The following is a 12,442-nucleotide window of genomic DNA, read 5'->3' as shown; positions in this document are numbered from 1 at the left end:
CATTTTTAGTATTGTTCATTGTCCATTTACTTGGCAATATATTCTTTTCTTATTACTCAGATCGATAAATATCGATTATCAGTTAAACCTGATAAAAAAAAGCACTTAGGTAGTATACATATAATCTTGGATTTGTATTAATTGTTTGTATTGTTCATAGATTATACTCTGCATTTCTTTGGCAACACTCTCTCATATCTTCAAGTTCGATAAATATCGATTTTGAGTTACCGCTTTAGAAGCCCAATTAAGAAATAATATGGTGATTATACTCCCTTAAGCTCGACTTTTGAATGGTTTCATAGCATATATATTGATTAGAGCTGAGTTTGTTATCGATTACTACATCGATAAATATCGATACTAAGTTCGTATTACTAGAGAATTTCGGAATTTTTTAAGAGCTGGAGATATCTGATTTTCCATGCTTATAGAGTATCTTTTAGTTAGGTATGCCCACCTAGCTGGTTTTACTCCCACTTTCTGCTGGCTTTTGGCCGAATTGCAAGCTGGCTTTAAGTGCAGAGACATTCCGGCCGCCTCATCTATGGCTCCACTGGCTAGCAAGCACTTGGAGCACTTCAGCTCCAACTACACTCTGTGGCATTTCTTTAGATGTGTGGAGCAGGAGAGCCAGGAGGCTGGACTAGATAGAGCCAGGGGTGTGGGTGGGCTTTTATTTTATTGCGTCGCACTTAAATCGAATTCGTAATGTGAGCTGTCCATGTGGCATGTGCCAACTCTGCTGTCTCAGCTGACACACCCCAACCCCTGGCACTCACACACACACACACACACTGAGACACACTCAGTCGCACCGTGGGCGACTTCTATTGCTATCTGTCTATAGGATAAGCACATAAAAAGTTCCATAAAGCGAATTGGAAGTCAAATGCGATACGAAACGATGCGAAATGAAATGAAATGAAATGAAACAAAACGAGAGACTCGCAGAGCAATTGTCACAAAATGTTCAATAAACAGGCAGGACATGTTACCCCCCCCAGATGCCCAGATCCGCAAGCGACCCCGACTCCCAATCACTAAAACGCTCAGCTCAATGGACATGTGCGACGCCTCCTGCTCGCCCCTTCTCCTGCTCCTGTCTCTTCCCTCTATTTTCTATTTTCTCTTTATTTTTATTTTTTTAATTTTCGCTTAGCGCACTTTTAGACTTTAATGTGGGCTGATGGCTGTGCCTCCAGGTCCCGGCGTTGCACTAATGAGTCGCCCCCAGCCAGAGGGCCAGAGGGTCAGCATGACAGGAGAAAGCAAGAGACAGAGAGAGGGAGAGAGAGAGCGAGGCTGTCGGGGACAGTTGGCAGACAAAAGGCAACAATGTTAAATCATGTGGCATGCCACATGCCACACAGCATTGTTGCACCATGTTGCACAATCGAATGAGGCCTCAAGACAATATCCGTGCCACACGAAACTCTGTCTGTCTGCGCATACAAATGAATGCGAACTACGAAAGCGAATACAAAAGCGTATAAATGTTAAATGAATATCATAAAGCGAACACAGCACACTCTGTGTCGCCTCCTCTCCTCCTCCCCTATTCTCACTCACAATGAGTGTTATGAATGCAAATGCAGCTGGACGCTTAACAAGTATTCATACATTCAATACGGCTCGATTTTTGTGTGGATAAGCTTGAAGCTTTTGAACGAACTTTAATGTGGGAAAATTAAAAGCCCTCTGCTTTTTCTCCTCTCATCGAGAAACAAGGATATCCATTGGGCTCTAGGCAAAGATCCTGAATCAAATGAATTTGTAAAGGACAGCAGCAGGAATAGTTATTGTGGATGAGCTCCTTCATTTACTCAATAGATCTCTTACTAAACTGATTTCACTTCTATATTAAGCAGACAGATTCATGAAATCAAAAATATTTCCAAAGCTCTTCATAATGGAAACTAAATTAAGGATCTATGTATTACAAAGTAAAGTAAATTTATTTCGAGATCTATCAATTTACGAATGGACATGTCCGAGATTCGCTGGCATGATTTATCTTTCAGAGAACATTGCATTATCCATGTATAAAGTTGCTTAGAAATAGAACTTAGTTCTTATGCTCCAAGAAATAGAACTTGGTTCTTATGCTCCATTAAAGCTCATGAAAATGGAGAACTTATGATGAAGTTCTGCTTAGTTTTGACTACACTACGGCTTTACGTGAAAGGTAGTGCGCTTCGGAGCAGCTGTAAGTTAATCATAGAATGTTCAGTCTAGTTTGAACAGGAATCGGAAACTCACAGGAATCGGAACTCGATTCGAAAACTGGATAAGCTATAGAGCTACAATGTAGGAATCTGGGAATTAGCACAAACACATAGTGTTATCTCTTCCTGTTTCTGCTTACTCACATCTCTCCTCTCACTCTCCCCCCTTCTCTTTCGCCCTCAACAGTTTCCAATTAGGCTGGCTTAATTCGCATTTGCGAATTATCCGAAATTCGCCAAAATACAAAATGCAAAAATGTCAAGATAATCAAACGGATGCGAATTTGCTGTTAGTTCAGGTGTTATGAATGGGCAGACCGGAGAGTTGACGTTCTCTCTCTCTTTTTTTTTTATTTATTTTTTTTTTTCTGTGTGAGAGGTCATATAAACATGATAAGAGAACATATATTGCGAGCATTTGAAATGGGCAAATAAATTTATGAAGCTAAACACGCAGCTAAGCGTGCGAATGTGTGTGTATGTGTGTGTGTGTGCGTGTGTGTGTGTGTGCTTCTGTTCGGCCGTAAAGCCACAAAATTCATGATAAATCAAAATGTGCTCATTTCCTTTTAATTTTGACTTCATTTCTGCTTTCTGGGTTTTGTGCTTTGCCTTTGCGGTTAACTTTATTGGTATGTAAGTGTGAGTGTATGTACGTGTAAGTTTAAGTATGTGTGTGTGTAAAGTAACAATTAAAGTTGGCTTCAGACGAGCTACATCCACAGCTGTCTTCAACTGAGAAATACCCTCCGAATGGCAATTCTCAAATCAAATCGATTCATGCATGTGAAGTCGAGGCAAGCGAAGAAGCCAATACACCCGCTACAGCTGGTACAGCTGGCAGGGTATGAAATATGCAGAAATTTGATTTATGTTCAATTTCGGCCTGGGGTCTGTCTGTTCGTTTGGTTCATTTGGTTCATTTGGCTCTCGGTGCTGCGAGGCTTTACGCTTGACTTTGTGACTTTTGTGACTTGCAACCGAGTGTTGCATGCCACAGAAAGGAGCTTTGGCTGCCAAGCAACTTGTGTGGTTCACTTAAACTGACCAACTGCTAATTGAGATTTAACAGGCGTACTCCCTACCTCCCTCTCCCTCTCTGTGTGCATATCTCTGTCTCTTTCTGTTGCTGTGGCACATTCGACTAAAGCTGCTGCTTGTTCATCTTCATCCACAGGCCATGGTGCTGCCGCCGCTGGCCAAGTGGCCATACGAGAATGGATTCACCTTTACCACCTGGTTTCGACTGGATCCCATCAACTCGGTGAACATTGAGCGCGAGAAGCCCTATCTCTATTGGTAAGTAACTGAAACAGCCTACTCTTGCTTATATATCTAACTCTAACTCACTTCATCTCTCTCTCTCTCTCTCTGTGTCACTCTCTCTCTCATCTTAGCTTCAAGACATCAAAGGGCGTTGGCTATACGGCCCACTTTGTGGGCAACTGTCTGGTCCTCACATCCATGAAGGTCAAGGGCAAGGGCTTTCAGCATTGTGTCAAATATGAATTCCAGCCACGCAAGGTAAGTGCCGCTGCTCATCCGGTTTGTCTTCCATTTTCAGCAGCTAATCGTTACACCTGTGAATTACGACCATTAGCTACCGAATAGCACACACACACACGCACATACACACAGCAGCAGCAGCATCTCTTCTGGCAGCCCTATTTCAATTTATGGGCGTGATTTTGGGTCTGCCAAAGTTTAATTAACAGCACATCGAATGGCCAACAACAGGGCCTAATTACCTGCCCGAAGCAATTGAAATTTGTTTTGCGACCCGAATTAACTGCACAAGCTACCAAAACTGGCAACGGCACATAAAGAGCCCGGTCTATACGACCTGCCCTCGCCTCCGACAGCAGGCGAAACTTGCGTTAAGCGAAAATTAATTTAGAGATTCAGCCTGCAGATCAATTAACATGGCCGGGATTTGAGATACCTGAAATCTAATTTTGGCTTAGTGTGTGTGAGACCCAAGCAAGTTGTGCTCTAATTGCAGTTGGACCTGATACGTAGTATGTGTCGAGATTTGCATATGAAATATCAAGTCTCGAGGTCTGCTAGAGCAGTGTAAAGCTCTTGGGGTGCGATAGACACAAATGGATAAATGGAGGGATATACATACTTAGGTATACGGATGCAAGTTCTCTATGCTTCAATCTATCTATATACATATATGTGCATCCACATATCTGTAAATATATTCATATGTACATATTTCTATATGTATATCTATTAATCCCTCTAGATCTATCGCACCCTGAGAGCTCTGCGTGCTATTCCGGCTAGAGACTTATAAGTGCATAGTGTCTTATCTCTTCTCGAAGGAGCATAGCATAGAGGGGGCTAAGTATGAGATCTCAGCATGCTGTAGCCGAGCTCTACAAGTACTCTATCAAAGCTGGAGCTGATATTTGCATATGTAGCTCTATGGACTCGATAGATATAGATATAGATGGATAGATAGACAGACATACATGTATCCAGGTACATATACAGATACATATATATGTACATATATATATTAATAGATAGACACATACCGATATACTCCTTTCACTTCTTGAAGGAGCATAGCTTAGGGCGGCTTACAATGAGATTTTAGTGTGCTGCTGTTTCCCTATCAAAAGTTAGAGTTGATCTATGTACTAGGCATATGAATATAAGAGAGTGTAAACCTCTTTTTTTACTCGATAGACACATACAGATAATTCATGCGCCGCTGAATCGAAAATCGCGATTAATCGAAAACAAAATTCTATCCCTTGAAAGGAATTTCTTCTCAATAATTATCGATAATTTGAATTTCTGTGTAAATCGAAACAAAACCTTGCCATTATCGGAATTCTATTGTATGTGAATATATAAATGAGCAGGATTAAGATGAATATATACTTTTATAAATCCTCGATCTCGATATTGAGTCGAAAATTCTCCACATATCTGCATTTATGATCCAACATTTAGTGCTGAGTCTCATTACTATTTTATTCTTTGGTGCATATGGATTGATATATGTCTAGACAGTCATTAGGAAAGGTGGATATTAAATAAAGCCAACGAGCATTTTTCAGGCCCACAAGTTAGTTTGAGTAGATAGAAAAACAACTAAATGTGACATATTCATAAGTAAAACTTTTCTTCAACTAATGCTATCTCTCTCTCTCTCTCTCTCTCTTAGTGGTATATGATTGCCATTGTGTACATATACAATCGTTGGACAAAAAGCGAAATCAAGTGCCTCGTAAATGGACAACTGGCGTCTTCAACTGAAATGGCCTGGTTTGTTTCCACAAACGATGTAAGTAGTGGAGAGAGGAAGGTGAACAACAGCAACCGAAACTCACTCCCTCTCTCTCTCTCTCTCTCTCGCTCTCACTCTGTGTAGCCCTTTGACAAGTGTTATATTGGCGCCACGCCCGAGCTGGACGAGGAGCGCGTCTTCTGCGGCCAAATGTCGGCGATTTATCTGTTCAGCGAGGCGCTGACCACACAGCAGATCTGTGCCATGCACCGCCTGGGGCCGGGCTATAAGGTAAGTGGCCGCCGCTGGGCTCATGCGTAGCACTGTACACCACCGTAACCACTGTGGCTGCACCGCCAAATGAACCACAGCACTGCAGCAACGGCAGCACCTTTGTACTTTTTATTGTGAGAAAATTCTACGACAACAATAATTACATGTATTTTTTTTCCAATTCTTTTTTCTTGTTTTCTTTGTATTTTACTTGTCCCCGCTCTCTCTCTCTCTCTCTCTCTCTCTCTCTCTCTCTCTCTCTCTCTCTCTTTCTCTCTTGTGCTCGTGCTGCACCAATTTTGTGTCCGTCATACACACACACACACCAACACCACTACACACACACACACACACACAGTCGCAATTCCGCTTCGATAACGAGTGCTATCTGAATCTTCCGGACAATCACAAGCGGGTGAGTCACTTTCAACTAACAAGCAGTTTGGGTGGTGCGCTGCTGGTTAGCGGCGATGCTGCAGCAGCGAGCGGCAGTGGCAGCAACAACAACAACAATAGCAGCAGCAACAGCAGCAGCAGCAACAACAACAACAGCGCCCAGCAACTGCAGCAACAGCAACAGCAACTGTTGCAGCTGCAATTCCAAACGCTCGCCGCCGAGCAGGAGGCGAGCGCCATTGATTGGTCCGACGAGCGGCTCGATCTGAGTGCGGCCTTTGTCAAGATACGAGCGGTGCTTACCGCACGCAATGCTGTTGCCTTGGCCTCGCTAACGGGCGCTGCAGCAGCAACAGCAACAGCAGCAGCAGCAGCAACGGCAACGGCAACGGCAGCTGTTGCCGCCGCAGCAGCTGCAGCGGTAAACGCCCCTGGCACGCCCAACGATGGCAGCAGTAGCAACACCGAGCAGCAGCAGCAACAACAATCAAACAACAGCAACAACAACAACAACAACAGCAACAGTAGCAACAATCACAGTGCGGATGATCCGCTTGGCCATTTGCCCACTGGAAATGCTTCTTTTGGTATTTATGATTTTTTTGTGTGTGTGCGATTGGCTATCGATTTTCGATTCTTATGTTTTATCGTTTTGTCGATTTTCGTTTCCGTTTCCGTTTCCGCTTACGTTTCTGCTTACGTTTATCGTTTCACCCTCGACCTGGGGCGGGGCAGACCAGCTGCGTCGCATGTCCAGCTTGACCAGCCTGAGCTCCATGGGCGTGGCCGGCGCCGCTGCCATCGCCGGCGACACTGAGGAGATCAACCAGCTCAAAGCTGTAAGCAAATATTTTATTTCTCTCTTTCTTTCAATTATCAGCAAATCATTTTCTTATTTCGTTTTCAAATGCATTTCTCATTTAAGTTCAGCTATGCAAATATATTTATATTTGTAAATTTATTTATTATATTTATTTAATTGTTTTTTAAATTTTATTTTAAATGATTTTATTTATTTATTCAATTTTTTGTAAATAATTTTGAATGCATATTTTTACATTTAATGATAGGTATTTATTTAATAATATAATATAATTTATGTACATTTACATTTATATATTATTTTTATTTATTCAAAATTATTATTATTATTTTTTTTATATTTTTTATAATAATAATAAATAATATTCATTTATATATTTAATTTTAGATTATTGTCAGCCTTTAATTATTTTCCATATTATTTTTTTATTTAAAAAAAAAACGTATTTATTTTTAATTATACATTCGTATATATGTTATTTTATTTTTTTATCACTTATATTTTTATTCAAGGCAAAAACATTTTTATTGTTAATTATGCTTATTATATATTCCTTTTTTTTTTTTTTTTTTTTTTTTTACTCACATTTTTTACTTATTTTAAAATTCATATTAATTATCTCACATATTTGTATACATGTACATATGTTTTTTTTTTAATTAATTAATTTCATCTATCATTGAGTTTTTGAATACTTGTTTATTTTCATTTTCTGTTTATTTTCATTTACTCACAATTTTTTTTTCGGGATTTTTTTTATTTATTTTTTTTTTTTTTGTAATTTTCGTGTTAAATTGAATGCTGTTTCACATGATGGCAGATAGCTTAGCCAAATGCTTGTGCCTCTAGAAACCAACTCATGCGCACCCATGCATCCATCGGCACCCAGCACGCTCCTAGCTGCGCTGGGCGCTGGGCGTTACGCCAATTAAAAAGTTTGCAGCGCCGCCAGCGTTGAACGTTGCCAAATCCGCAAGCCAATCGCATCAAATCGAATCAAATCGCATCGAATCGTTTTGAATACAAGCCGATGCCGGCACCCAGTTGCCCTCACAGTCTCTGCAAACGTTCGCTGCCCACTTCCCCTCCTCCCGCCCACACACAAATCGCACACTCGGCAGCTCTTGGACTAAAAACTAAACTTCAAAGCCAATCAAAATGTTCCCATTCATTGAAGCGCAGCTTGCGCTCTTCTATTGAATTCTCAACTGTGGCAAGCAAACAGGCCCAGCCCCCAGCCCCCTAGCCCTCCCAGACCCCAATCCCAATCCCAATCTCAGCTCAAGTCCTAAAAGGCCTGCCTCAGCCCCGAAGCGAATCGTAATTATGAAAATGTTTGTAATTTTGTGTAGAATTTTAAAGTGCGCCGCCGCCTTTAAGGGCGGTGCCCATAGTGAGCGCGGTGGGCGTGGCGGGTGTGGTGGCAGCCGTGGGCCGTGGGCCGTGGGCCGTGGCGCTGGAGTTGCGTTGGCAACAATGCGCGGCGCAGGGCTTTCAAATAAATGTTGCATACTTCGCAGCGCACCTGCCGCGAGAGCAAAGACAAAGCGAACGAGGAATGCGAACGGCAACGGTAACTGCAACGGCAAATGTGGAAGCATTTCTTCTAGTCGTACTTCTTGCTCTGGTTTTTGTTCCTATTTCGTTTTGTTTTTTTTTGTTAATCTTTTTGTTGTTGCTTTCCATTATAATATGAAGACCCCACCCCAGCCCGCCTCAGCGCCGCGTTGCCAGCTCACAGCATTTGTTCGGCATCTATGGCACGATGGAAGCCATTGCCTGACTCCGTCTTGGCTCCAGCTGCATTTCCTAGCAATTTCTTTGCCCGATTCCATTCAGTTGACTTGGCTCGCACTTTCACTACCATTATTATTATTATTATTATTATTTATTATGGCTATGGCAATGCCTCCATGAAGTGCATTTATCATGAAAGCTATTCCATGTTGCCGTTGTTTCAGCCGGGGCATTCGTAGACCCAACTACAAGTAGCGAATGGGCAAAAACTACCCAAATGGGTCAAGTTGTAAATTGAAATGGGTTAACAGCTGGGGCGAAGGTTGCAGCGAGAGAAGAAGAAGAATTACACGCGAGTGATGCACGAGGAAGGCAGGATCAGGGCCAGACTCATGGGCGTAGCCCGATTGGGTACTAGGCATAGGTTAGTCTAGGCTCTTTGGGCAGTACTCAATTCGATCTGGGAACTAGTTCGGTTTCAGTCCAAAATTTTTACTCCCATCTTGACTTTTTCCTATTTTTATGAGTAGCTAAAAAGCTAAAAGGGCTAGAAAAGCTAACATAGCATATTTTGGAGGAAGAAAGGAAACATCTTAGGTTGCAGTAAAAATTTGTAAGCCTTGCAACATCATGAATAGGCCAAGACAGCAGTCTTGAGGTCACCTTCTAGGCTATGCTTGTTTCTCTTCTAGAATACTAAAAATCCGAGTATGCGATTATTTTCCTAGCATAGTAGTATATTTAAGTATAGATAGTATTTTTTATTTATCTTCTTCTGCATAAAAGTTCCGAGAATATTTCCATTGCTTGCTCTTGCAGCAACTGCTTTAAGTTTCCATGAATTGAAGTAAACTTCTTTAAATGTTTTTAAGAATTCACATTCCTTTTTACACTGAATTTCCCCATCGAACTTTAAATGTGCTCAAAAACTTCTTCAGCTAAAATAAAGTAAATGGAGTGAGTGGAAAGGAAATAGAGGCCTCGCATCTTTATTGTCATACGTAAAAAGTTTTTATTTAATAATTGCACTTAATAGTTTTAATTTTTGCTTTAGGTTTTACGATCATTTATTTAGATATATATCATTATCATTATTTCTGCAGTTTATAAAAGAGTTCCAAGGCCCTAAGCATCGCACTGACCACAGCCATAGCCATAGCCAAGGCCAGCCTCGCGCATTTCTGCGATTTGCATTCACAGTTATTGTTGTTTCCAATATATTGCTCGGCCCATCTGAATTAAAGCAATTCAATTCGAGCCACATGAATTGCAAAAACTTTTCAATATATATAGAACAAATTATTTACATGTAGAGCATATTTTATATGGCATTTCTTGCGTACTTTTTTTTATTATAGTTTTCTTTGCTTTTTCATTCTCTTGTTCGCTCATTTTTTTGGTTCCTTTTGTATGTCAACGCAAAGAAGTATTTTTAGCAGCAAATTATGCAGCCAGCGAATTCACACGCACAGCTTACACGCCCACCCACACACACACCCACACACACACACACATGTGCCTGTTGGCTTATAGGTATATTTAAAACATTCACACACACACACACACACACACACACAGACAGCTACAGCAGCCGCTGCAAGAATATTACGCATACGCCTCATATGACGGCGCCAGCTAAACAACAACAAAAAGTTGCACTAAAAACCAGCGAAAATAAATTTGAAAAAAAATACGTTATATATATATATATAAGAAAAGAGTGTATACGAAAAAAAAAGAACAGTAAGAGCCAAATGCCAACGCAGACCAGCCACGGCCAATGTGTAACAAGAGCAATATTTTAGTGTGTGTTTCGTCTGCTGTATGCACACACATATACACAGCTCTGTGTATGTGTATGTGTCTATAGATATTTTGTACATTATATGTAAGCTATAGTATGTAAGAGTACTTCACATTATTTGTATATATACCTACTATATATATATATATATATATATTTATACATAGAACTATTTGTGCTGTTCGCTCCTCGCTTCAAGCAAAGGCCAAAAGCAAAAGTAAATTGTCAGCATGACCGGAAATAATTTGCCGGGTTCAGAGCCTCAGAGGAGCCAAGCTCTACGAATGACTTGTTGAAAGCAGTGCCTAACTAATGCCAACAATCTACTCTCCTCTCTCTCTCTCTTTCTGTCTGTCTATCTCTGTCCCACTGCAGGTGCTGTACGATGGCAAACTATCGAATGCCATTGTCTTCATGTACAATCCGGTGGCAACCGATGGTCAACTTTGTTTGCAGTCTTCCCCCAAAGGAAATGTTTCATATTTTGTACACACACCGCACGCGCTGATGCTGCAGGTAAGTAAACACACACTCACACACAGAAAGAGAGAGTCACACTCTCTATATATGCTCGGGCCATGCCACACAATCCCCTTGAGCTGGGCCTGTGTAAACGGCAGGAATATACGAGCAAGTCCCCCAACTTATTTCGTATACGTAAATGTACATAGCTGTAGCTAGTTCACTTCGCCTTAGTTCATTCCATTCGAAAGCCCGAAGACACACTGCTGCATACCAAGGCCAAAGACTAACACACACACACACACACACACACACACACTCATACATACTGGGAGCAGGCACCACATAAATTTCAGGCAGCATTTTACGACTCAAGCGCATGCTTTGGCATTTCTTATTAGGTACAATCTTTGTCTGCCTCCCTCGGTAGGTTTCCATTCCGCTCCGTTCCGTTCCGTTCCGTTCGAGCCTTATCATGCTTAACAGCTGGCTGGCACTGCTACAACCACACCACCCTGCAGTCCTGTAGCTGGCAACAAAATTATTCAATAAATTTTGTAGTAATTTCTTGTACAAACAACACAAATCATAAAAGACCAACCACAACAACGACAACGCGACGAAAATGCCATCGAAATGACCCCAAGACATGCCCATGGCGAGCCTCCCGCCCCACAGCAGCGGGAGAATCCTCAGAGGGCGCACAGTGGTGCTGGGGCGCACTGAAACCAATTTAATCGATAAACATTGAGAGAAGCGCAAATTTATGCCCCGAACTGTACGCAAATTGCCAGCTGAAAAATGGTTTATCAATAGACAATCCAATTTCCGTCCAAGCAATCGCCATAAGATTAGCCAGTTCAGTGGAAAATCGGACGGCAAACACACCGCACTGGCAGAATATCTATGGTATCTGGAGTCTAGTCTGGAGTCGATGATGTGGCAGAGCTCTAGCCATTACGAATATCTCTTGAATGTATCATTGATTTCCGTTTTCGTTTTGGTTTCGGTTTCTTTTCAAACAGGACGTCAAGGCGGTCGTCACGCATTCCATCCACTGCACACTCAACTCGATTGGCGGCATTCAGGTGCTGTTTCCGCTCTTCTCTCAGCTGGACATGGCGCACGAGGGCATAAGCGATATCAAGCGAGATCCGACGCTCTGGTAGGTTATGTTCCAACCTCACTTGTTCCTTGATCTTAAAATCATATCAATGTAAATTTAGTGGTTTTTATTGCAATCATATTTTATTATCATTCAGCTTGGTAACTCATGTTTCACTTTAGTCTCATTTGTTTCACTTATTAATCCATTACTTCATTCTCACTCCTTTCTTATATTATGCTTCATTCCATTCAATTATATCTGATTTTAATTGCTCATTACTTTAAATTGCAATATGCAATGTGTTTCATTCTCATTCGTTCCACTTGTTTCTGCATTGTGTGTTTCATTCTCATTCGTTCCACTT

The 12,442-nt window shown here is 41.4% G+C and overlaps 1 protein-coding gene across 24 annotated transcripts in view; it reads left to right on the top strand.

Moving 5' to 3' along the window:
* LOC108657046 (neurobeachin) overlaps positions 1–12,442 on the top strand; it is a 119,135-nt gene that overhangs the window by 72,753 nt on the left and 33,940 nt on the right. For 17 of the 24 annotated variants that reach the window (XM_089264003.1, XM_089263998.1, XM_089264000.1 and 14 more), the window contains exons 5-12: positions 3,406–3,527; positions 3,626–3,752; positions 5,413–5,532; positions 5,620–5,766; positions 6,107–6,731; positions 6,880–6,983; positions 10,884–11,024; positions 11,996–12,135. In XM_089264003.1, coding sequence (XP_089120129.1) covers positions 3,406–3,527; positions 3,626–3,752; positions 5,413–5,532; positions 5,620–5,766; positions 6,107–6,731; positions 6,880–6,983; positions 10,884–11,024; positions 11,996–12,135 — 1,526 coding nt within the window. The remainder of the gene's footprint in view (positions 1–3,405; positions 3,528–3,625; positions 3,753–5,412; positions 5,533–5,619; positions 5,767–6,106; positions 6,732–6,879; positions 6,984–10,883; positions 11,025–11,995; positions 12,136–12,442) is intronic. The other 7 variants (XM_089264017.1, XM_089264008.1, XM_089264006.1 and 4 more) reach the window with 2 other exon arrangements.

Source organism: Drosophila navojoa, chromosome X, assembly GCF_054131105.1.
Source record: "Drosophila navojoa isolate 15081-1374.11 chromosome X, UAZ_NAV_1.0, whole genome shotgun sequence".
In the NCBI taxonomy this organism is placed as follows: Eukaryota; Metazoa; Arthropoda; class Insecta; order Diptera; family Drosophilidae; genus Drosophila; species Drosophila navojoa.
Note: the sequence above shows the minus strand (reverse complement) of the source record. Positions and strands in the feature narration are given on the sequence as shown.